Source organism: Oncorhynchus masou, chromosome 31 (assembly GCF_036934945.1).
Source record: "Oncorhynchus masou masou isolate Uvic2021 chromosome 31, UVic_Omas_1.1, whole genome shotgun sequence".
In the NCBI taxonomy this organism is placed as follows: Eukaryota; Metazoa; Chordata; class Actinopteri; order Salmoniformes; family Salmonidae; genus Oncorhynchus; species Oncorhynchus masou.
In genome coordinates, this window is record NC_088242.1 from 35,194,713 (window position 1) to 35,221,896 (window position 27,184).

At 41.9% G+C, this 27,184-nt stretch overlaps 1 protein-coding gene and 1 long non-coding RNA gene across 5 annotated transcripts in view; one reads left to right on the top strand and one right to left on the bottom strand.

Annotated features, from left to right (window-relative positions):
- LOC135523866 (wings apart-like protein homolog) overlaps window positions 1-21,311 on the bottom strand; it is a 54,502-nt gene extending 33,191 nt beyond the window's left edge. For 2 of the 3 annotated variants that reach the window (XM_064950846.1, XM_064950845.1), the window contains exons 1-2: window positions 21,253-21,311; window positions 17,341-17,825 (exon numbers count right to left, since the gene is read on the bottom strand). In XM_064950846.1, coding sequence (XP_064806918.1) covers window positions 17,341-17,825; window positions 21,253-21,287 — 520 coding nt within the window. In that variant the 5' untranslated portion in view covers window positions 21,288-21,311. Of the gene's footprint in view, window positions 1-17,340; window positions 17,826-18,597; window positions 18,906-21,252 lie in introns of those variants that run through there. The other variant, XM_064950847.1, reaches the window with a different exon arrangement.
- Window positions 17,945-27,184, top strand: part of LOC135523867 (uncharacterized) — a 16,774-nt gene continuing 7,534 nt past the window's right edge. The window contains exons 1-3 of one of the 2 annotated variants that reach the window (XR_010452881.1): window positions 17,945-18,097; window positions 22,799-22,896; window positions 23,348-23,430. This is a non-coding gene — a long non-coding RNA (uncharacterized LOC135523867). Of the gene's footprint in view, window positions 18,098-21,986; window positions 22,078-22,798; window positions 22,897-23,347; window positions 23,431-27,184 lie in introns of those variants that run through there. The other variant, XR_010452880.1, reaches the window with a different exon arrangement.

Genomic DNA, 27,184 nt, shown 5'->3' on the forward strand with positions numbered 1-27,184 from the left:
ATCATATAAAATGTGTTGTGTTTATATTACTCTTACAAATAAAAATGTGATAAATCTAAACAAACGAATGTCAAATCTTATTTTTCACTGAGACGGCCAGCCAATTTGAATAACGTTAGTGTATTCTACATAATGATGCAGTTTTATGTTACTACGCAATGATATCACAACATCATTTAGCAACAAATCGACCTGCCTAATTATCCCAAATTTCCCTGAAATGCACCTCACATCTAATCACTATTTGTCATGCGTGTGTATTCTGATCTTTAATCTGAATATACTTCCTAAGGCTTTGGGTGACTTGAGGTATCCCTTCCCTCATTTTAGAGCTACAAGGAATAAATCAGTATACATATTGTTTATAGGCAGATTTAATATATTTTTTTTAAAGTGTTATACTTACTATTAAAATATATATAAATAAATAAAATAGACTTGCCTCTAGCAACTTCCCCTAAATATTAGTTGGCAACACTGCCTGCATGCTCCACTTATACTCATTGCTAGCCTGAATTGGGAGTCTGGGCTGCATTATGTTAGCTCCCCACTCATGCGGCACAGAAGTTAACGCATTTGAATAATCTGACAGCATGTAAAAATGTTTAAACATAATTCCTAATCGCAAAACAATGTCCATAGAGTTTAGAACACTTTATAATGCAAGATGATACTGGTAGCGTTCAGCTTTGTAGTAGGTCAACGTTTCTTCTAGCTGACGCTAAATCTAACGCTAAAGCTAACGTCAATTCACTATCCCTAGTACTTTGGTTGTGATAGCCACAATGCAAAATACGCTAATTTCAAAACTGATTGCAACCAAAAACATATTCACTTTGATTATCCATAACCTCAGCTGACTGACTACTCCAACTCGTCTTAGGTCTGACAATTAGGCTATCATTAATTCAACATGTCTCGTCAATGGTGAGCTGACCATCACATGGCAGCCTACAGCTATATCAAGAGGACATATCAATAACTGATTAATTAACATAGACTGTTAAATATTAGTAGGCCTAACAACTTTCTGTGAAGGACGGTATTAGCGAAACTTCTCTGCCATGTCAGTTACCATCTATGCTGGCGCACGTTGCCTTGCTAGTCATAACGCTCACGCCTACTACCGTTGCGAAAATCAAAGCATAGGTGGGGATCGGAATCGGAGGCCATCCTCTCTGGAATTAATGTTGTCTAATATTTGCTTTGTAAATGCCGCAAACTGCGTTATGAGATACATAACTTTATGAGCTGGGTTGTCGGTCTTAGTAGTAAATCCGCTACGGAGATTCCTTAGTACTTCTGGTAAGTGACGTTTGGGGCTTACCAGAAGGTTTAATACAGTATATCTTGGGATGGCAAAGACACGGTAAGGAAATCTGGATACCGCCCAACCCTAGCTGATGTGATCGGGAGTGCAGGTAATGCTTCAAAAAGCGTTATGAAGTAAGTCGCTCTGGATAAGAGCGTCTGCTAAATGACTTAAATGTAAATGTAATGTAATGGTAGGGAATATGATTAAGCAAGTACTGTTTTTAATAGGTTCATGTTGCATAGGCTTACATTTTTGAAGTCATGTTAAAAACAAATCTAAACGATAGATCTCGGCTTGCATTTTGACTCAGTGAGCTTGACAGAAAATGGTTGTGACCACTGACGCATCACCAAATTGACAGGAGTTTAATTCTGGATTGGACTATCCCTTTAACCCTTACACAGTTTGAAAAATGGCAGATTTGGAAACTGATTAGTGCCTAAATTGGAACACAGTGGCTGTACAATAACATTATATAAATTACATCAGAGCTCAGGCTCTGCGCTTCAAAGCTGACTGGATTTTTACTAACCGCTATTCTGAGCACCCTATGCGACAAGTTGCCCCCATCCCTCACTCGAATTGGGCAACTTTTGCAAATGTTTTATTGCCTGAATGAGGCAAATGCTGTAAATTAAGAGAACTCAATATATTTTGAAAGATGAGACATTGAGGATTATAACAAATTCAGCTTTGATGTCATTCAAGAAAGCCAAACACCCGTTAGTCCAAATGTACACTTTACATTTCCATATCAGTGTCAACGTTCATGATCACGACACCATCATTAAGTTTGCCGACTATACAACAGTAGTAGGCCTGGTCACCGACAACGATGAGAGCCTATAGGGAGGAGGCCAGAGACCTGGCAGTGTGATGCCAGGATAACAACCTCTCCCTCAACAAGACAAAAAGGAGATGATTGTGGACTACAGGAAAATGAGGACCGAGCTCGCCCCCATTCTCATCGACGGGGCTGTAGTGGAGCAGGTTGAAAGTTGCTACTCATGCGTAGTCAGTCACTATACCTCTACCTACATATTCATATTACCTCAATTACCTTGACTAACCTGTGCACCGCACATTGACTCTGTACCGGTACCCCTGTATATAGCCTCACTAATGTTATTATTATTATTTTTTGTAAATATTTTAAAACATTTTTCTTAACTGCATGGTTGGTTAACCTCTGAACTCTAGGGGCAGTATTTCATTTTTGGATTAAAAAAAACGTTAATTTTAAACAAGATATTTTGTCACAAAAAGATGCTCGACTATGCATATAATTGACAGCTTTGGAAAGAAAACACTGACGTTTCCAAAACTGCAAAGATATTATCTGTGAGTGCCACAGAACTGATGCTACAGGCGAAACCAAGATGAAACTTCAAACAGGAAATGAGCAAAATTTGAAGCGCTGTTTTCCAATGTCTCCTTATATGGCTGTGAATGCGCCAGGAAATGAGCCCACAATTTCTGCCGTTTCCCCAAGGTGTCTGCAGGATTGTGACGATATGCCTACAAATACATTGGAAGATTGACCATAAGAGACCACATTTACCAGGTTTCCTGCGTTGAAATTGGTGCGTAAACCTCAGCTGCAAGTATTTTCCCATGTAAATCAGAGAAGAAAGCAGACTTCCACAAACGATATATCAATGAAGGGATATGTGAAAAACACATTGAGGATTGATTCTAAACAACGTTTGCCACGTTTCAGTCGATATTATGGAGTTAATTTGGAAAAAAGTTTGGTGTTTTGGTGACTGAATTTTCGGGTTTTTTTGGTAGCCAAAAGTGATGTACAAAACGGAGCGATTTCTCCTACACAAAGAATCTTTCAGGAACAACTGAACATTTGCTATCTAACTGAGAATCTCCTCGTTGAAAACATCTGAAGTTCTTCAAAGGTAAATGATTTTATTTGAATGCTTTTCTTGTTTTTGTGAAAATGTTGCTGGCTGAATTCTAGGCTTATAGCTATGCTAGCTATCAATACTCTTACACAAATGCTTGTTTAGCTATGGTTGAAAAGCATATTTTGAAAATCTGTGATGACAGTGTTAACAAAAGTCTAAGCTTGAGAGCAAATATATTTATTTCATTTGCGATTTTCATGAATAGTTAACGTTGCGTTATGCTAATGAGCTTGAGGCTATAAATAGGATCCCGGATCGCTCGTCACATGAAGTTAAGGGCTTGTAAGTAAGCATTTCACTGTAGGGTCTGGTCTACCTGTTGTATTCGGCGCATGTAACTACATCAAACAAATCAAATTGTATTTGTCACAAGTATAGGTTGACCGATTGGAGGACCAAAAAAAAAAAAAAAAATGATACAGGTTAATCTGAGGTTTTTTATATATTTGTAATAAGGACAATTACAACAATACTGAATGAACACTTATTTTTACTTAAAATAATAAATAAATAAAATCTATTTAGTCATGTTCAATTTGGTTTAAATAATGCAAAAACAGTGTTGGAGAAGTAAAAGTGCAATATGTGCCATGTAAGAAAGCTAACGTTTAAGTTCCTCGCTCAGAACATATGAAAGCTGGTGGTTCAATATTCCCAGTTCTTCAATATTCCCAGTTAAGAAGTTTTAGGTTGTAGTTATTATAGGACTTATGACTATTTCTCTCTTTACCATTTGTATTTCATATGCCTTTGACTATTGGATGTTCTTATAGGCACTATAGTATTGACAGCCTAATCTCAGGAGTTGATAAGCTTGAAGTCATAAACAGCGCTGTGCTTCAAGCATTGCTAAGAGCTGTTGGCAAAACGCAGTAAAGTGCAGTTTGAATGAATACTTATGAGCCTGCTGCTGCCTACCAACGCTCAGACAGACTGCTCTATCAAATCATAGACTTAATAATAATAAACACAGAAATAGGAGGAGTTGGTCATTAATAAGGTAAATTCCAGAAACTATCATTTCAAAAACAAAATGTTTATTCTTTCAGTGAAATACAGAACCATTCTGTATTTTATCGAACGGGTGGCAACCAAGTCTAAATATTACTGTTACATTGCACAACCTTCAATGTTGTCATAATTATGTAAAATTCTGGCAAATTAATTACGGTCTTCAGTTTGCAACGAGCCAGGTGGCCCAAACTGTTGCATATATCCGACTCTGCTTGCACCGAATGCAAGAGCAGTGACAATTTCCCTAGTTAATATTGCCTGCTAACATTAATTTATTTTAACTAAATAGGCAGGTTTAAAATATATACTTCTGTGTATTGATGTTTATGGTTAGGAACATTTGTTTAACGATTGTGGTTTTTTCACAAATGCGTTTTTTGTTAAATCACCCATTTGGCAAAATGGAAGTACGCTGAAGTTCGATGAGAAATTGATTTACATTAATCTTTTTTGCCATGAAAGTGTATCGAAATGACTTAGGAACTGTGCACACTTTGGAGAGGTGCACCTAGATGTTTCATCACTGACAAGTCCAAAATGGAATTTAAGCTTTTCATCCAAGGGAATTCAGCAAAGTTTGGATGGATATCATACAAAGCAGCTAGTTATTTGCATTTCTGACATAAGGAAATATGCAAACAATTAAAAAGCTGTGTCACAAATAATCCTGACCTTCACTGAGCTTGGTTAGGCCTACTCTATGTGAAGAACCATATCACAAGAGAGATGGTACATCCTCGCTCTTTACATTTAATGAACGGGCTGTTTGGCATTTCCCTACCTCCTGTGTAAATTATTTTAATGGGAACGTTTTATTATTTCCAAATCCTTTGCACTTGAGAAATCATCTGACTGAGAAAATGCCTGATTAGAATCCAACCAGAGCTGTAACAGAACTTGTTCATTATGCAGTCGGTCCTTTGGAGGGATTGAGACTACCCTCTCTCAGTGTCTGGGCACAACGCAGAGACGATCACACCTTCGTCACCATCACCGAGCGCCTCAGTTATCCTTTTTTGTGGTCAAATTAAGCTTATAAACGATTAGCCACATTAAAAAAGGGCGTAACACTAAGCTTGATGAATCCTTAATGGAGCTCAATAAGTATTACCATCATTACCAAGTTCTGACTCTGAAAAATGTCCTATAATCTCTGGTCTGCTCGGATTGATTTCCCCGCCAGCCAAACAATGAGTTTCTACGGGTGGACAAGTGAACACTGGGCCTTAGAGGATATCCTGGGTTTGTGTAGGAACGTGGCAGTGTTGTTGCTAAATGTGCAAATGATTGATACTTTCAGTTCTCATAGACTGAAAGAATATACACTCAGTGGCCAGTTTATTAGGTATACCACATTCACAAAGTGAGTCACGTGGCTTGCTTTATAAAGCAGGCAGATAGAGGCATTCAGTTACTGATTGATTGAACGTTGGATTGGGCAAAACTAGTGACCTAAGAGACTTTGAGCATGCTGTGTTTGTCGGTGTCAGGTGCATCAGAAACGGACGGCCTCCTGGGCTTTTCACACATGACAGTGTCTAGAGTTTACCGAGAATGGTGCAACAAATGTGTCAGTGGCAGTCCTGTGGGCGAAAACAGCGCGTTGGTGAGAGAAGTCGAAGGACAATGGCAAGAATCGTGCAAGCTAGCAGGCGGGGCCACAAGTAGGCAAATAGCGGCGTAGTACAACAGTGGTGTGCAGAACAGCATCTCTGTAGGCACAACCCATCGGTCCTGGTCATGGACGGGCTATTGCAGCAGGCGACCACACCGGGTTCCACTACTATCAGCTAAAAACAAGAACAGGCGGGCACATGATCACCAACACTGGACAATTTCATACGATACAGGCAACTGCCAAAATAAAGGAAACAAAGTGTATATACAATAAAAATAGTGTACCGGTTCTTTTAGGTGATAGCCTACAGCCCAGTTAAAAAAAAAAAGTGTGCGTGCGAGATAGAGGAAGAGCAGTTCTTACATCTTTGTTCGAAATTCAAAATCACCCTTCATCAATCAGTTCCTTCAAACTCAAGTGCACAATTATCAGTTTTTATCTGGTTTCAATTACCCATTCACGTCATTAATTTAGTGAGGAAAGAAACATTAGCACCTGGCACCAAAAGTTAACACCGAACACAGAAGTATTAACCGTTCTCTAACTCCCCCTTGCGATGACGCAATGTGCCAGACATGTACCTTAATGCGCTGCAGTATAAACTTGGATTGAGGAACCACTGTACATCATTTTCATGCTCATCAAACCCTTCAGTGACCACTCATGCCCTGTGGATTAGGACATTGGCTATGCCGCCATAGGATGATAAGGTAGCCAAAATAATGGCCTGCCCAGCATTTTTATACATGACCCTAAGCATGATGGGATGTTACTTGCTTAATGTACCCCTAAATTACTTGAGACACCGCACCGGGGTCAATCTCACAACTGATTTTCTCAAGTGTCATTTTTCACTGAGATTACAATATATACTCATATTTAATTACTTTAAAAAAAGTATCATTATCAGATACTATACATTAAGAAACTTCACAAAATGCTCATTACTGTAACCGTTTTCACAGTCCAAAAAAGTTAAATCCATATTTAGTAATTTTTTTAACATTGATCCCCTAATGAGAAAGGCCAAAGTTAAAAATAACACTGAAAATAAAAATATTTCAAATTAAATTATATAAATTCTAAAATAAAAACATCTGACTTTCCCCCCAATTTGACCATGTTGGTAAAGAGAAGGCCAAGTGGGGTAAAGGGAGTGTTGGAGAACATAGAACATCATTCTGAATGCATTTAAGCAAATAAATTAACTTAACATCATCCTCTAGATCAGTGATTCAAACTTTTTATAGTCCTTTACCCCTTCAAATATTCAACCTCCAGCTGCGTAACCCCACCAAGGTCAGCGCACACTCAGATGTTTTTCCCATCATTGTAAGCCTGCCATGAGTGTGAGTTTGTCACTTCCCACAACCCAGGTTGTGGCAAAAAGCTCTTATAGGACCAGGGCATGAATAATAATAAACAAGTTGGCTCTTTATTTAGCCATCTTACACATTAAACTTAATTTGTTCATCAAAAATAGTGAATACAGCGCCTTGCAAAAGTATTCACCCCCTTGGAATCGTCACTATTTTGTTACATTACAACATTTAATTTAAATAGATTTTTTATTTGGATTTCATGTAATGGACACAAAAGTCAAATTGATGAAGTGAAAAAAATAAAAACCTTCAAATTCAAAAACAGACAAGTGGTGCCCCCTTTGCTATGAAGCCCCTAAATAAGATCTGGTGCAACCAATTACCTTCAGAAGTCACAATTAGTTAAATGAAGTCCACCTGTGCGCAGTCTAGGTGTCACATGATCTCAGTATACATACATGTTCTGAAAGGCCCCAGATTCTGCAACACCACTAAGCCAGGGGAACCACCAAGCAAGCGGCACCATGAAGAACAAGGAGCTCTCCAAACAGGGCAGGGACAAAATTGTGGAGACGTACAGATCAGGGTTGGGTTATTAAAAAAATATCCAAAACTTTGAACATCCCAAGGAGCACCATTAAATCCATTATTTTAAAAAAATGGAAAGAATATGGCACCACAACAAACCTGCCAAGAGAGGGCCGCCCACCAAAACTAACAGACCAGGCAAGGACGGCATTAATCAGACCAAAGATAATCCTGAAGGAGCCGCAAAGCTCCGCAGTGGAGATTGGAGTATCTGTCCATAGGACCACATTAAGTTACACTCCACAGAGCTGAGCTTTACGGAAGAGTCCAGACAAAAGCCATTTGGTCAAAGAAAAAAAATAAGCAAACACATACAGTGGGGCAAAAAAGTATTTAGTCAGCCGCCATTGTGCAAGTTTTCCCACGTAAAAAGATGAGGCCTGTAATTTTCATCATAGGTACACTTCAACTATGACAGACAAAATGAGGGGGAAAAAAATCCAGAAAATCACATTGTAGGATTTTTAATGATATAATTTGCAAATTATGGTGGAAAATAAGTATTTGGTCACCTACAAACAAGCAAGATTTCTGGCTCTCACAGACATGTAACTTCTTCTTTAAGAGGCTCCTCTGTCCTCCACTCGTTATCAGTATAAAAGACACCTGTCCACAACCTCAAACAGTCACACTCCAAACTCCACTATGGCCAAGACCAAAGAGCTGTCAAAGGACACCAGAAACAAAATTGTAGACCTGCACCAGGCTGGGAAGACTGAATCTGCAATAGGTAAGCAGCTTGGTTCGAAGAAATCAACTGTGGGAGCAATTATTAGGAAATGGAAGACATACAAGACCACTGATAATCTCCCTCGATCTGGGGCTCCACGCAAGATCTCACCCCGTGGGGTCAAAATGATCACAAGAACGGTGAGCAAAAATCCCAGAACCACGCGGGGGGACCTAGTGAATGACCTGCAGAGAGCTGGGACCAAAGTAACAAAGCCTACCATCAGTAACACACTACACCGCCAGGGACTCAAATCCTGCAGTGCCAGACGTGTTCCCCTGCTTAAGCCAGTAAATGTCCAGGCCCGTCTGAAGTTCGCTAGAGAGCATTTGGATGATCCAGAAGAAGAAGAATGCCATATGGTCAGATGAAACCAAAATAAAACTTTTTGGTATAAACTCAACTCTTCGTGTTTGGAGGACAAAGAATGCTGAGTTGCATCCAAAGAACACCATACCTACTGTGAAGCATGGGGTTGGAAACATCATGCTTTGGGGCTGGTTTTCTGCAAAGGGACCAGGACGACTGATCCGTGTATCGTGAGATTGAGTGAAAACCTCCTTCCATCAGTAAGGGCATTGAAGATGAAACGTGGCTGGGTCTTTCAGCATGACAATGATCCCAAACACACCGCCAGGGCAACAAAGGAGTGGCTTCGTAAGAAGCATTTCAATGGCCTGGAGTGGCCAAGCCAGTCTCCCGATCTCAACCCCAGAGAAAATCTTTGGAGGGGGTTGAAAGTCCGTGTCGCCCAGCAACAGCCCCAAAACATCACTGCTCCAGAGGAGATCTGCATGGAGGAATGGGCCAAAATACCAGCAAGTGTGTGAAAACCTTGAAGACTTACAGAAAGCATTTGACCTCTGTCATTGCCAACAAAGGGTATATAACAAAGTATTGAGATAAACTTTTGTTATTGACCAAATACTTACTTTCCACCATAATTTGCAAATACATTTATTAAAAATCCTACAAATGTGATTTTCTGGAAAAAAAATCATTGTGTGTCATAGTTGAAGTGTACCTATGATGAAAAATACAGGCCTCTCATCTTTTTAAAGTGGGAGAACTTGCACAATTGGTGGCTGACTAAATACTTTTTTGTCCCACTGTATGTGTTCGCCAAAAGGCATGTGGGAGACTCCCCAAACATACGGAAGAAGGTACTCTGGTTAGATGAGACTAAAATTGAGCTTTTTGGCCATCAAGGAAAACGCTATGTATGGCGCACACCCAACACCTCTCATAAACCCAAAAACATCATCAATGGTGGTGGTAGCATTATGCTGTGGGGATGTTTTCCCATCGGCAGGGACTGGGAAACTGGTCAGAATTGAAGGAATGATGGAAGGCGCTAAATACAGGGAAATTCTTGCGGGAAACCTGTTTCAGTCTTCCAGAGATTTGAGTCTGGGACGGAGGTTCACCTTCCAGCAGGACAATGACCCTAAGCATACTGCTAAAGCAAGACTTGAGGTGCTTATGAGGAAATGTCCAGGAATGGCCTAGTCAAAGCCCAGACCTCAATCCAATTGAGAATCTGTGGTATGACTTAGACTGCTGTACACCAGCGGAACCCATCCGATTTGAAGGAGCTGGAGCAGTTTTGCCTTGTAGAATGGTCAGGAACCCCAGGGGCTAGATGTGCCAAGCTCATAGAGACATACCCCAAGAGACTTGCAGCTGTAATTGCTGCAAAAGGTGGCTCTACAAAGTATTAGTTATGCGTGCTCAAGTTCAGTAGTCAAATTTCTTGTGTCACAAAAAAATATTTTGCATCTGTTCTGTAAATCAAAAGATACAACCCCCCTAAAAAATATATTTTAATTCCAGGTTGAAAGGAAACAAAATAGGAAAAATGCCAAGAGGGGTGAATACTTTCAGAAGCCACTGTAACTCACCACAGGTTAATGAGAATGGTGTGCTTGAAAGGATGCACATAACTCTGCAATGTTGGGTTGTATTGGAGAGTGTCTTAAATCATTTTCCACACAGCCTGTGCCTGTATTTCATTTTCATGCTAGTGAGGGCCGAGAATCCTCTCACATAGGTACATGGTTGCAAAGGGTATCAGTGTTTTAACGGTGTGATTTGCCAAGGCAGGATTCTGAGCGCAGCCCTATCCAGAAATCTGGCACTGGCTTCTGATTCTATTCAATTCCCACAGAATCGCTTGTTGCAATTTCGATGAGAATCTCTTGTTCAGATATCAGTAAGTGGACTGAAGGCAAGGCATGATAGAGATAACAAATCCAGTTTGTGTCATCCATTTCGGGAAAGTACCTGTGCACCCAAAAAAACAAATCATGCACTGATGGAAAGACCTGTGTGTTGTCCTTGTTAATGCAGACAAAGAGCTCCAAATTCTTAATCATAGCCTCAATTTTGTCCCGCGCTTTCAACCGTTCGCTGCCTGCACCCACACGCCCGACTAGCATCATCACCCTAGATGGTTCCAACCTAGAAAACGTGGACATCTATAAGTACCTAGGTGTCTGGCTAGACTGTAAACTCTTTCCAGACTCATATCAAACATATCCTATCCAAAATCAAATCTAGAACAGGCTTTCTATTTCGCAACAAAGCCTCCACTCACGCCGCCAAACTTACCCAAGTAAAACTGACTATCCTACCGATCCTCGACTTCGGCGATGTCATTTACAAAATAGCTTCCAATACTCTACTCAGCAAACTGGATGCAGTTTATCACAGTGCCATCCGTTTTGTCACTAAAGCACCTTATACCACCCACCACTGCGACCTGTATGCTCTAGTCGGCTGGCCCTCGCGACATATTCGTCGCCAGCCCCACTGGTTCCAGGTCATCTACAAGTCCATGCTAGGTAAAGCTCCGCCTTATCTCAGTTCACTGGTCACGATGGCAACACCCACCCGTAGCACGCGCTCCAGCAGGTGTATCTCACTGATCATCCCTAAAGCCAACACCTCATTTGGCTGCCTTTCCTTCCAGTTCTCTGCTGCCTGTGACTGGAACGAATTGCAAAAATCGCTGAAGTTGGAGACTTTTATCTCCCTCACCAACTTCAAACAACTGCTATCTGAGCAGCTAACCGATCGCTGCAGCTGTACATAGTCCATCTGTAAATAGCCCACCCAATTTAGCCACCTCATCCCCATACTGATTTAATTTATTTACTTGTCTGCTCTTTTGCAACCCAGTATCTCTACTTGCACATGATCATCTGATCATTTATCACTCCAGTGTTAATCTGCAAAATTGTAATTATTCGCTCCTGAGGCCTATTTATTGCCTACCTCCTCATGCCTTTTGCACACAATGTATATAGACTTTTTAGACTGTTATTGACTTGTTTATTGTTTACTCCATGTGTAACTCTGGGTTGTTGTCTGTTCACACTGTTATGCTTTATCTTGGCCAGGTCACAGTTGTAAAATGAGAACTTGTTCTCAACTGGCCTACCTGGTTAAATAAAGGTGAAATAAAATTTAAAAAAAAAAATATATATATATATAGTTGCTGATATCCCTGTAATCCCAGATTCAGATAATTTAGGTGAGAAAAAACATCACCCAGATAGGCCAGTTGTGTGAGAAACGCGTCATCATGCAAGCGGTCAGACAAGTGAAGATTATGGTCGTAAAAAAACTTTAAGCTTGTCTCTCAATTCAAAACTTGATAACCAGCGTATGTTGTAAAAGCGTTACATGGTCGCTGCCCATATCATTGCAAAGTGCAGAAGATACACGAGTTCAGGGGCCTTGCTTTAACAAAGGTAACAATTTTCACTGCCGTGTCCAAAACATCTTTCAAGCTGTCAGGCATTCCTTTGGGAGCAAGAGCCTCTCGGTGGATGCTGCAGTGTACCAAAGTGGCGTCGGAAGCAACTGCTTGCATGTGTGTTACCACTCCACTATGTCTCCCTGTCATGGCTTTTGCACCATCAGTACAGATACCAACACATCTTTACCACCAAAGGCCATTTGATGTCACAAATCAATGTAGTTCATCATCAGAGATCTTCTGTTGAATCTGACAATTAATCTTAATGGTTGTACAGTCGTCTCAAATAAAACTGTGAAGGACCTCGGCGTTACTCTGGACCCTGATCTCTCTTTTGAAGATCATATCAAGACCATTTCAAGGACAGCTTTTTTCCATCTACGTAACATTGCAAAAATCAGAAACTTTCTGTCCAAAAATGATGCAGAAAAATTAATCCATGCTTTTGTCACTTCTAGGTTAGACTACTGCAATGCTCTATTTTCCGGCTACCCGGATAAAGCACTAAATAAACTTCAGTTAGTGCTAAATACGGCTGCTAGAATCCTGACTAGAACCAACACATTTGATCATATTACTCCAGTGCTAGCCTCCCTACACTGGCTTCCTGTCAAAGCAAGGGCTGATTTCAAGGTTTTACTGCTAACCTACAAAGCATTACATGGGCTTGCTTCTACCTCTCTCTCTGACTTGGTCCTGCCGTACATACCTACACGTACGCTACGGTCACAAGACGCAGGCCTCCTAATTGTCCCTAGAATTTCTAAGCAAACAGCTGGAGGCAGGGCTTTCTCCTATAGAGCTCCATTTTTATGGAACGGTCTGCCTCCCCATGTCAGAGACGCAAACTCGGTCTCAACCTTTAAGTCTTGAGTGTAGCCTGGCCCAGGAGTGGGAAGGTGAACGGAAAGGCTCTGGAGCAACGAACCACCCTTGCTGTCTCTGCCTGGCCGGTTCCCCTCTTTCCACTGGGATTCTCTGCCTCTAACCCTATTACAGGGGCTGAGTCACTGGCTTACTGGGGCTCTCTCATGCCGTCCCTGGAGGGAGTGCGTCACCTGAGTGGGTTGATTCACTGATGTGGTCATCCTGTCTGGGTTGGCACCCCCTTTGGGTTGTGCCATGGCGGAGATCTTTGCGGGCTATACTCAGCTTTGTCTCAGGATGGTAAGTTGGTGGTTGAAGATATCCCACTAGTGGTGTGGGGGCTGTGCTTTGGCAAATTGGCTGGGGTTACATCCTTCCTGTTTGGCCCTGTCCGGGGGTGTCCTCGGATGGGGCCACAGTGTCTCCTGACCCCTCCTGTCTCAGCCTCCAGTATTTATGCTGCAGTAGTTTATGTGTCGGGGGGCTGGGGTCAGTTTGTTATATCTGGAGTACTTCTCCTGTCCAATTCGGTGTCCTGTGTGAATCTAAGTATGCGTTCTCTAATTCTCTCCTTCTCTCTCTCAGAGGACCTGAGCCCTAGGACCATGCCCACGACTACCTGACATGATGACTCCTTGCTGTCCCCAGTCCACCTGGCCGTGCTGCTGCTCCAGTTTCAACTGTTCTACCTTATTATTATTCGACCATGCTGGTCATTTATGAACATTTGAACATCTTGGCCATGTTCTGTTATAATCTCTACCCGGCACAGCCAGAAGAGGACTGGCCACCCCACATAGCCTGGTTCCTCTCTAGGTTTCTTCCTAGGTTTTGGCCTTTCTAGGGAGTTTTTCCTAACCACCGTGCTTCTACACCTGCATTGCTTGCTGTTTGGGGTTTTAGGCTGGGTTTCTGTACAGCACTTTGAGATATCAGCTGATGTACGATGGGCTATATAAATAAATTTGATTTGATCATATTTGCCCCTCTTCAATGGTCCAACGTCCCTGTCTGTTGTTCTGTGCTTTCCCGGGTAAGGGGGCAGTAGCTCTTTGGGCTGCATCAGATTCACAACTGTCAGTGTCCATGCTCGCTGGGCTAACAACAAATGTAGAATTACTGATGATAGCATTGGATGTACTCATGGAAGCTGAACTTGTCACCGACAGGTGCAGTACTGCTGGTAGTAGCAGTACTACCAGTAACACGGGTATGTCTCTGGACGCGGGCCTTACTTTTTTAAACCATTTATCCATTTTAAAGCTAACGGAATGAGCAGCAGCTACGTTCGGCTACATACAGACTATTAGTGGAATTCCCATGAGAGAGTAACGGTTAACGTGATTGGATGTTAATTATTTGACTAGGCTACCTGTAATTTACATTGTGTTATTTCACTGAACACTAAATGGTTAATTTTATTTTTGGCAATGAGAGGCAACCTCACCCAAATGTATAGCCCTGTTGGAAAAAAGAAATGGACTGTTTGAAAAAAATACTATTTATTTTATTTGGCGTACCCCCGACAGCATTGCGCATACCCCAGTTTTGGAATACTTGATCTAGACGATGCATCATAGGTGAATAAAATATATATATTTTTAACTGACTGGAGTTTACAGGAACGTGAGAAAGTGTTACTTAATGACATGTCCACACACTATGTAATTAATATTAGAGTTTAAATGAAAACTTCAACTAGTATACCATTTTTATGATTTATGGACAAACTACAGCGACATTGTGTTTTATTCAAAAGTTGTTTTGATAAAGGATTTTGACCCATTTCGGTAATGAGAATGGGGTGAAAATGTATTTAAAATTAGACACTTCCAAAACCTACATCTCAGTCCTGAATGATGACAGTTGATTTTTAAAAATGCATCATGGTTTTGCAACTCAATCTGACAGACATTTTAAAAACTAGTTTCATGAGAATCACCCACCCGTGTGGAAGCACCTGCTTTCAATATACTTTGAATCCCTTGTTTTTTTGGGAATTAACTGTAGGACATAGAGCAAATATGCTATTATTTTGGGAATTAACTGTAGGGCATAGAGCAAATAGGCTATTATTTTGGGAATTAACTGTAGGGCATAGAGCAAATATGCTATTATTTTGGGAATTAACTGTAGGGCGTAGAGCAAATATGCTATTATTTTGGGAATTAACTGTAGGGCATAGAGCAAATATGCTATTATTTTGGGAATTAACTGTACGGCATAGAGCAAATATGCTATTATTTTGGGAATTAACTGTAGGGCATACAGCAAATATGCTATTGTTTTGGGAATTAACTGTAGGGCATACAGCAAATATGCAGGGATGTAAAATTATGCAATACTGTTTTGTGGTGGACATGCACACACCAGGAAGCAGCATTGCATTGAAACGGGCCCATAACTGGAGCAACAAGTTGCTGCCTTGATGCAGTAAATTACATTCAGCGTGTCTACTTAAGCCTGTTCCATAAGTCGAAACAGTTGTCGCATATATTACGACGATATTTGACGGTGTCGTCCGTTGGTGTTCAGCAGGTTTTATTTAGAAGTTTGGTAGGCGAAGCCTGCATCCCTACGTCTGTGATTGGCCAACAGCACTACGGCGCCTAGTAGGAGTGGGTACTCTGTACGAGATTCTTCAGTGAAGCGGTCGTCATCCAACGAGAGACATTTTTTCACTTGAGAAATACTGTACCAAACATCTTAGGTAGATGTAAAATTGCACGACTAAGACCTCAGCAAAAACATAAAAATGACAGATTTCTTGATTTATCTTGGATTCATTTTGAGGAAGGGTTTCTGGCTGTTGTTGTTGCTATGGTTGCTCAAGAGTGACAAACTGCAATATTGCCCCTCTTTGTTTCTCAAGTGAAATGTCTTTAGGGAGTATGCGAGGCACAGACGTTTGCGTCGCCTAGCCGAGTTCTGCTAGGGGCAAACAACCTAATATGCGGGTGCCTTTAGCAATGCTGTATACAATCATAACCACCTGCCACAGAGAAGCCGGCCTCCTAAAAACGAGGCTACCCCTGTCAGGTGGACTGGTTTTATATTAGTGAAGCGAGTCAACATAAAGACTGCACATTCTGATGGGTTTGCATCTCCCCGGCGAACACGCTGTGGAAGTAATCCACGAGAGCCTGCCAGGCTGACAGTTTGTCCCCAATATTCCAGTCCAAAGGGTGAGCTAAACTCACTCATGGGAGCCTGTTGAAGCCTGCTCCAAAGACACAGAGACAGATTAGAGGTTTGTCTGTTCCAAGAGTTGGGAAACTTTTCCAAAGTCAAAAGCTAACAGTGTTTGCAAAGTGGTAAATTGTCACAAGGCAGGGTGTTGCATTAAAAAAAATGTCCACTCGTCTGAATCATGAGGTCAGCTACCAATCCTGATGACTAAATCAGATGGGTGGATGACATATGGTCTGAAATGAATAGACAATTGCATCCTAAATTAATAATTATGCATATTATTCTGTAACCTCACTAGAAGAACTATCTTCTTTACTGCTCAGGATTGGATCACTAAATCTAAGGACAATCAAAATATTTAGTACCTATAATTACCTTGTATTCATTCGCATTTAATGAATTACAGGAAATCAATCTGTTTCAATAATTGTAACTAGGGATGGCTGACTTGGCACACAATATTTAATCTTAAAGACATGCTCCAGAACTTGTGACAACTCAGTATTTGGGCTTGGTGTGTCAATGTGTAGTTCATAACCTATGAGCAGAATTACTGTCTTCTCAATTAGCTGCAATTATCCCTTGTTTGAAAGTGGCTTTTTCTGGAAGCTGTGCTGCGCCATTTTCCCCCTCGTGGGCCAACCCCTAGCAATTTGAGGTTCTTGCTAAAGAGCATCAGCCCCATGTCATTTGAGTGACAACTAGCAAGATGCACACGTCAGAGGGAGAGACAGCAATGACTTGGGGCACATATGAGACTTTATAAGCAATTTCGGGGACCACTTTTGGCAGGTAAACACTACTTTCAGTAATGACTAAAAAGTCTACAAAAGCACCAGAGAATCTCTAACAAATAAAAACCGCCAAATCGCAAGGCAGAGGAAAATTCCATGCATGCACAATATTTAGATGTGTTCGACCCTACACCCTCTGGAAGCCAACGTCTTCTGGCCCCATCGAACATTCTACAATGTATTATTAGTCCTACTTTGCAATATGAGTGTCCTCCTACCTGTTGTGGGGGTGGTGTTGAAGAACCTGGCTGTGTCCTCGGTGACCCTCAGTTGGGTTCTATCAATCCCCAGACTAGAGGTTGCTCTACTTGGAGCAAGGCTGGTTCTGCTGCTGGACTCCAGGGACAAGCCTGGCCTCCCTGTCAGGGGCAGTTCTGTGGATGCCGGCTTGACTGGGGAGGCTTTTGCCTGTGGGACGCGAGAGGTGACCGTCTTGGACTCCTCATCGCTGTCAAACCCAAAGGGGTCCTCGGAGCTCTCGTTGGAGAGTTTGGGCCTCTTGGGCTGCTCTGCCACCTCAGTCTTCGGGCCGGGGCGCTTGGAACTCACCTTGGCCTTGTATGTCGTCTCGCCCCATTTGGTGCTGAGCGTGGCTCTCTTGTTGGACAGGACCTCGTCGAACTTGGATGATGAGCCGTCGCCTCCCTTACGGCTGTAGGTTTTACCAAATCTGGACGTCATCGTGACACCTGTTTCATATTCTCTGTGATGAGTACAAAATATTAAATGCATTATTTGTAGTCATCATATGCCATTTCTCATCAAAACAATTACGTTTAATGTAATGTTTTCATGTAATAAATCTGGACTAAGGGGGTTATTTGGAAGCTGTCATTTCACCACTGTTTTTTTTTTCTACCGTGTGATCCTTCATTTTCAGGTTCAGCAAACTGAGGCTCCGACTGCTCTGGAAGTGGCTAACGCAACGTGCAGTTAAGTGCAATACATCCATTAACTTAGACACTATAACATGAGGTAAACATCAACTAAATCAATCAGCTAACGGTATTAAAGAAACAATAGTTTGTCTAACGTTAGCTGGGATAATATAGTAGCTACATGCTACTAGCTAACGTTAGTATTTCAGTGGTCAACAACCAAAACAGACCCATATGGCTAGCTAGTTACGATGTTAGCTACCTAGATCAATTAGCTGGATAGCTAATGTTCACTAACTAACTAGCCACTAGCTTCGGGTGACAGTCGAGGCCGGCTACCTAACTAGCCACATAACGTAAACAATTCTCGCAAAAAAAATCTAAAATAATGCAGCCAGTTACAGTAACTAGCTAGCTTACGTTAACTACTTGGCTAGTAGCTAGCTAGCTTATGTTAGCTAATTAGCTGGCTCAAGCTAACAGACGCAACATGATTAGATGACATCCAATTCTCACATTGATTTTAAGGTTTCAAGTGGTTTGAAAATCTGTGTATATTTCACAAAATTGCATTGAATATACAACTGCCTCACTTACTTGGTGCGCGAAAAGACCGAACCACTCAACAACACACTCCGAAGAAGGCGGCCGCTTCCCGCACCAGATTGGGCCTCCCGACCCTGTTCAAAGCTCGCTTGCAAAACAATATAAACAAGGCTCAACTGCCTGTAGTAATGACATATATGGGACAGTCAAATACTGTAAAAAGTCCCGTGTATCCTGGGTAACAATGTTATTTTGATAATGTTGGTTTTACGTCTGATATATTCATTTTTTTAAAAGCTCTATCAAACTCGATTGTCTCCTGTGTTGCACGGACGCCTTCCATTCGAGTTCCCCCTCCCTCGTCTTTTTGCTTCCAAAGGCATTGAGGGAGTTATTTTACCCTGTCTCAGCTTGAACCGGTCAATGGCCCGTCACGTCATCGGGTTTACACTGGGAAATAGGAGCGCCCTCTTAAATCAAACAGTAATCTGCGCCACTCCGTCATGTTGTCAACAAGCCACCATGGTGCATCTTTTCCATAAAATAAATGTTGGAATTTTCAAACTTTTTTTTATTGGGAAAGCAGACAAAGCGTTTTTGTCTAAGCAAATCCCTTTTGCATGAGAAACCACAGAATCATACTGATTACTACACGAACTTAATTACGTCACTTTTGTTTTGAGCCCAATTCACCGTCGCACAGAGCGGGGTACCTGGATCACGGCCGGGAGGCAGCCCATTTCCTAATCGAATGAAATCAACTTTCAGCCGGTGCAAACCTAGCCAACACGCACGCCCGAACGAGATTAATCGAACCCTCTCACTGTCACGTCACTGCAAGTGCAGTGTGGTCCAATCAGGAAGAGAGATCTTTGAATGTGACGGAGAACAATCGCTGCGAAGCACTATTCTCCTTTGTGATTGGTTCGAAAGCCGAGAACACCTGAACAACTTTTTATTTCATTGGACTATGGAAAGTGCTCTCCGGGATCCTTGGGACGTCCCTACCCTAACACTAACTCCTGCCCGAACCCTTTCCCTTACCTAACCCGAACCTTAAAGACCCAGTGCAGTAAAAAACTTGATTTTTCTGTGTTTTATATTTCCAGACAGTGAGTTTGGAAAAATAGGCTACTGTGAAAATGATAATGCCATTTTATAAGAGCTGTTTGAAAATACCACCTTAAATTTTTGCCTGTTTTGGTGACATAGTTTTGGCCTGCCTGGTACATCACAGAGGAGTCCCCAATAACTGGATGTTCTGGTTTTCAGGAGAAATTGAAAGAGCCTGTGACACAACATCTGCTTTTGGAAAAAGACAACACTCCATCTTAGCTCCTCCTCCACATTTACTGGATTGGTTGAGTAGCGCAGAAGAGAAGGTCAAGACCAGTATGTAGGGCATAAAGCTTCAGACATTTATTTTTTGACTACCACATTAGGTTATCCCCAGATAGACCAAGCAAAATTGTTGCTTCAGAAATTACTCTTTGCTAAGAAGCTATTTTTGACAATTTTAATTGCAAACAATCACATTAAGTTACTTAATTGTTACCCAGAAATTATTTGATATTGATTTGATACAGCATTGGACCTTTAACCCTTACCCTAACCATTTTAAATTTGAACTTCAATGGGGTAGGGATGTCCCAACGATTCTGGATAGCAAGGACCATTGTACTGTTGGTGAGAGGTGTCCTCTTTGGGGGGTGTCATCGAAGCTAGTGGAATGAAATAAGTATGTTAACTGTAGTGAAATTTGGTACTGAAATAAATAATGAAATTACATTTATATGGCACTTTTGACGAGGTGCTGGCCTAGATCCCAAAGTAACAATTAGCCTACAGTGACAAGGAGGGGAAAAACACTTGAAGACCCTGTCAATAGCCACAAATTAGCCCCAAATAAAGTGCATTCTAACGTGAAAGACACTCTACCATAAAGTAGATGAAAATGTGTCCACCTGTCCTAGAGAAGTCTATAGGCCTACAATGAAATCAGTGATGGTTTTATGGAGAGGCATCGTTTGATGGACCAGTTCCATTAAATTACGCATCCCACCAGAACATATGTCCCCAGATACCTTGTCAGAGTATCATTCCTCTGGGAAAAAAACAGTCAGTGTCATTTTTTTAAATGTTTGTTTATGGTCATGTGGGCAGCCGAGTATGTTTTAAACATACATATTTACTGTTGTAGGTTCCCATTCACCGGATGGCTGAATATTCTGTGGATTATACATGTAGCCTGCACATTATTTCTTACATCTTTGATGTGTGAAGTACATTTTGTATACAGTAACTACGTTGTATTGGAGGCGTATCCACACCCACTTTTCATGTTGTTTGAAATGTGAATATATTTGAGTACGTGTGCACTTCTGTTTGACCTGATCAAGTTTCAGCTCGCTAGGTGGTAATTCTGCTCTTTTCAAATTAATTGATACCCAGCTGTGAATTACTTGGAGATAATATCCCTCACTTAATTTCTGTCCTGACTGAAGTTGTTGGGTCCACATAGTCTGTGACATGAAGTTGAGAGTCAAATAATTTCACTGCCATCTACTGGAAAGGCTTTTTGACAAGGGGCCTAATGTGTAGTCCTAGACATGATCCCTATGATAATAATATGGTTGCACAGATCAATGACATTTCAATGATCAAGGAATGGAACAGTGCGCCGATCCTTGCGTGCGTAATAATCACCTGTCGCTAGTAGAACATCTCGATTCTCTGTCCATATCGGAGAGAGTTTGCTGGGGGGGGGGGTTGTCATCCAAGTCACACTTTCCAAACAGTCCTTTCTTTCCTGTCGCTGGTGTGAAGGGGAATCCTTAGGTTGATGACGATGACACATATATTGCCAATGGGTGTGTGTGTGGATGAAGCTCGTGCAACTCCATGGGGAAAGAAATCTTCGGAAACCCTTTATCTCATAAGGGTGTAACGTATGGCTTTCAGTCCATGTAAGTCAGGGGAGGGACACAGAACCCTGTGATTGGATGTTATTAACGTTACGTTACTGAATACACATTCCTGATCATGTTGTTCATAAGGTCAGTGTTGAGGGCTCCTCTCAAGGCATTCTGAGGCGGTCTGTCCCCGGAGGGAACAGTAAGAGACGTGTTGTAGCACCGCATTATCCTTACCAGTGCTGATAGTTACGTGTCATTTTTTGGGGGGGACTCCTAAGTAGGGCTACAGGGGTAGTTAGTTGTCGGACTGGGGGTGAATAGGGATGAGGTGAGCATGGATGTGCAGACTAACATTTCTATCATAACCATGTGGTCCTCATTTTTTCCCTTCTTCTATCCATCTAAATCGATTTTGACTGGTTACGTGTATCCAACCGTCTGCTTTGTCACATATGGGTTGTCAGAGACGAACAGGCCACACCAACCGAGACGAGCAGGCCACACCAGCCGCCGGCAAACTGTGTCACCCGCTTGGCAGTGACCTGCTGGGGCAAGCGATAAGCTGAGAGAGCCGTGAGAGTGGACATCGACATATCCATCACGACCATAAGGATAGGTGTGTGCGTCTGTGGCGGTCACCAATGTCTGTGTGACAGAAGTGTTGGCATTTCTTATCCTGAGGTGGTTTTGAAGGGCACAGTATGGAGATTAGTTCAGGTTGGCAGAGGGCCCAGGGTTCTTCGAGGTACTCCTCCTATGTTATCCCAGAGTTCTTAGCCAGCAGAAATCTGTACGTAGCATGCTGTGTCCGGGATGGCCAAAATCAGTGTACCCCAGCCAAGAGCCGTGCGTACCAGGAGGGATGCTAGACACAATCGGTGCCAACCACGCCAACCTGGTGTTGAGAAACTGGCAAAGTTGTGTGGAGATTGGCACCTGGAGAGATCTGACAGCAGTCTTTTTCCAACGAGACTGGCAGTGCCATCCCAGAGACAACTAGGCCTTTGACCAGTTCCAGATACGCTGTGCGAATCTGTGAGGAGCAGAGAAGAGTCACAGGGTAAACGATTGGAAACTATTATGAATACGTTGCAAAAGGTTCCATTGGGATACAGAATACCAGATCAAGTTGAAATGAGAAGTTTTTAAAACACTGGTAATTTGGGGGCTTTTACATGATCACAATTTCAATGCAAATCCATAATTTCACCTCTGAACTTAAAATGAAAGTTTGCCATTGTTACTGTCACAGTAGCAATGTTACTGTTGAGTCCAAACCCCACTGTGCATCACCACCCTCCTCACCACACCTCCTCCTCCTTCTGTCTGTTTTCCAGCTGACTCTTCACAGTCCCGCACGCATGATGAGCCCCCCCCCCCTACCACAGCTTACCCTCCCAGCGGGCACCAGCCTGCCCGGCAGCCCCAGACGCTGGTACGCTGCCAGGCCCACACACTGACAACCATAGAGAAGCAGAGACAGAGGGAGGACAGTTGATCAGACATTTGGGACACATCTCCCACCACGGGCCTGCTGCCAGCTGCATGCAACCAGTATGGAGCAGGCTGCTTGCCACATTGGAACATGATTATCTTTCATTTGGTCTGCTTTTGTGTGGAGTACAATGGCCACCATAAAAGGAGGCAGAGCCACCTGTAGAGTTAATGAGATGGTCACGCTTGGAGCATTTGGGCTGGACAGGAGGGGGGATTTACGATGGTTGTGTTCTGAAGTGCTCACCTTGTTTGTTTGTTTGTTTGTTTGTTTTTTCAAGTCACAGACAAGAGTTCACACACACACACAGTGTTTACATGAAATAAGTGTCTACAGTTTTGAGTTTTCAATTAGCATGTGTGTGCTTATGTTTCTTTCTTTGTATGTGTAGTGTGCCGGGTCATCCCAGCAAGGCTGCTCCAGAGGACCTGTTCTACCTCCTGTCGCGAAGGGTTGTCCATAACAACCAACCAGGTTTTTATTTGTCCGTCCATCCTTCTGTTCTCTCTTTCTACTCTCTCTGGCTCTCTCTCTCTCCCCGTCTCCTCTCCACGAATGCGGTTTTCATTTATTAGGCTCACCTTTTGCTCCTTTTAATGAAGTGAAATATTTACAGTGTTGAAAGTCCAGCAACAAAATGCTTGGAGGGTGCTGCCTCACTGAAAGGTTGACGACCCCCAGTGGAAAAATGTGCCATGAAAGGTCATGATACCGTAGCAGTGGGAGCTGTCAGGAAACGTAAACAACTCGCCTGGCTCAGTGTGTTGTCGGTCTTTTTATGGTCAATGGGTTGTCAGACGTGGTGTTGGAGTGCCTGGGGAGCCAGTGGGAGCTGCACTGCCCTCATCTCACCGAGTCAGGGACCCTGAGTCACCTCTACATGTCAGCCAGGCACAAGAGGGCAAGGAGCCTTCAGGACAGTGCAGGTGTGGCGCTTAAATGTCGTCCCCCCCCCCCCCCCCCCATCTACCAGAGTTTATCCGAGTACAGCATCTCTTACTGACTTTGCCACTTGATCTCCATCATAACCTAATGAGCACAACTGTAAGTAATTTCTCATTGGTTTCACACACAATGCACATTTTTGCAAAACAGTAAACACAATGCTCTACAAAAGATGCGAAGTTCAGTTGAGTAAATCACAAAAAAAAATCTACATTAAAAAAATTGTCACAGCTGATACAAATTACTCCCATGAATGTGAACCTCTTCCGCACGTGTGCTAAACTTCTTTGCACAATTGTTCAATCAGCAATCAGTCCTTATTCATGCATAAAAAGAGGTCACCTCTGAGATTGCTGTTTGCAAGAATGGACCAAGTAAGAGGCAGAGGGAAAGGAGAGGGAGAGAGGGGCCGTAGAGGAAGATTGTCAATAGTTCAGCTCTGTTACAAAGGTCAAATAAAGCCTTTTGTTGACAGATATTAATGCTCTTGAGTGACATTCTTTCTGCATTGGTCATCTTTGGTCAAATAATTTTAGGTAAAAATAATACAGCCCATGCTGTGATATGTTTACTTGCCCTTTTATGGTGCATAATTATAGTATCAACAAAATGCCACAGACATTGCTTGGGTATATTGATAGCTGTAGCTAGTATTTATTGGGCCATTGTGTACCAATTGATTGAAATAGCTTTTCATTAGATAACAAGTTGTATATTCTGGTGGAGGTAGTTGATTTTGTGTGATGTTTTTAATGTTGAGAGAGTCTTAATGCATTTTGCAAATTAAACGTGTCATTTTGACCAACGTGTTTCAGTTCAGGGCTGCGCGTTACTTGTTTGGAAAAGTTGATTCTGTTTGGACAAATCAAGCAGTCGAGAAAAAGAACTCTGTGCTGGAGCATTTTTCGTTGGGGACATTAACACTCCTGTTGTGTTCGTTTCATTTTAATTCCTTCCGTGTTCCCGGTCCAAAATGACCACCCCATTATAGCTGATTATAAATCCATAATAATACATGTTATCACTGGGCGGCAGGGTAGCCTAGTGGTTAGAGCGTTGGACTAGTAACTGAAAGGTTGCAAGTTCAAATCCCCGAGCTGACAAGGTACAAATCTGTCGTTCTGCCCCTGAACAGGCAGTTAACCCACTGTTCCTAGGCCGTCATTGAAAATAAGAATTTGTTCTTAACTGACTTGCCTAGTAAAATAAAGGTAAAATAAAAATAAATAAAATAAAGCGTTAGAGATAACAGTATTAGAGTCCAAAGGTCTCTACATCCTATCATTGGTGTGGGAGACAGACATGGCCCGAGGCACAGGAGTTAGTGCAAAATACTTATCCTCTGAAAACATTTTGAGGAAATGTGTGTTATAGTGACAATCCGGAATTCATTTTCTATGAGGATAGACAATTGTCAGTCCCTTCTGCAAGGACAGAGGTGATTAGGTTATTGGCTTTGTTCTCCCCCAGTATATTGGTTTCATTTTCTCATTCAGTAAATCCAACCAATAAGTGTTGTCTTGTTAAATATATAAAGGGTTATTTTTCATCACTGCCTTATCGCAATATTTGTATCTTTGTTGTATGTGTTTGTTGTGTGCATATCTATATCACCTGATTACTTCTGCCATAATTGTAGCATGCGTTTGTTCTTGCATGGACCAGACAGTGGTAAGAGTGGGAGTGACAAATCACACAGTCGACCAGGCAGCAGCAACTCGAGCAGGGACAAAAAGAATTGGGGGGACACAGGCATCTGTGAAAGATGCCACCAGCACCCATAATACATTTTTCGTTGGGGACATTAACACTCCTGTTGTGTTCGTTTCATTTTAATTCCTTCCGTGTTCCCGGTCCAAAATGACCACCCCATTATATAAATCCATAATAATACATATTATCACCTAATGTTGTTAGATCGTTTGATCGACTTAAGTTCTTGAGAACATTACAAGTTTTGAACTTCTATTTGCAATTTATGGCCTGTAGGCCTCCTTGACCTGAGCTCATGCAACTCATGAGTAAAAAAAAGCATAATGTATAATGATTGATTATTTTGACGATAACAAATACTCAGATGAGACATTGTGCTAATTTATCGCAGACTACTTTGTGTCAAAGTTTATCAAGGACTCTCTCCTCACCAGTGTCATGATCAAAGATATGATCAAGAGCCTCACATACAGTATATCATTTGTGTCACGCCCTGGTCGAAATATATTATGTTTATTCTTCATTTATTCGGTCAGGCCATGGGTTATTGTGGTGTGTTTTTGTCTTGGGGTTTTGTGGGATGTTTAGCGTTCGTCTATGGCTGCCTGAGGCGGTTCTTAATCAGAGTCAGGTGATTATCGTTGTCTCTGATTGGGAACCATATTTAGGCAGCCATATTTTTTTGTGTGTTTCGTGGGTGATTGTCCTTAGTGTCCTTGTTCCTGTATCTATGTTAGTTTACACTAGTATAGGCTGTTTCGGTTTTCGTTACGTTCTTTTTGTTTTGTAGTATTTGTATTGATTCGTGTTTTACGTTTTAATTAAACATGGATCGCAATCTACACGCTGCATTTTGGTCCGACTCTCCTTCGCCTACAGAAAACCGTTACAATTTGGTCATTGTGCTGCCACAGAATGAGTTGTGAGCAAGGCCTCAAAAAAGCTTAATGTACCAGAGCTTTGAAAAAAGTTCTAGATATTATTGAAACATTGTTGCGATTGTTTGAGAAAGCCAACAGGTGTGGTTTCCGTGGGGGACAGATTCTATTGGGTTAAGGTTCCTGTAGGGGTTGCCATGGAAGCTAAGAAGGGGAGTGAGGTGTGTGTGCTCAAACACGTGCATGTGGGGGTCTGGGAGAGAAAGTGTGTCCACTTGATGAATGGGCATGTGCCTGAACTCAATTTTATACACTAATTGTATTCTCACCCATTAATTTCTAATGACCGGTCATTTTTGACCGGGTACACCACAAGTGTACAAACTGTTATGAAAATCATCAAAATATATGTTGTGTGTTCAGATCCCCTGTGTGGACAAAGTCATGGAACCTTATGACAGATTCAATTAACTACATTTTTCAGAGAGAAAAATTGTAAATCAGTCCAATTCGACAGGAACACAGCAGGAGGGTTAAATTAAATCCTAACTCCTATTGACAACCCATACGGGTTTCCCATTTGGTTCAATTTCAGTTCATGTACCCATAAATCGCTCAAACAGTATACTGATAACCGATGAATGAAATTAATGGTTAGACTGTTAAGCTTGTGGTTTCCCCCAGCCCTCTCC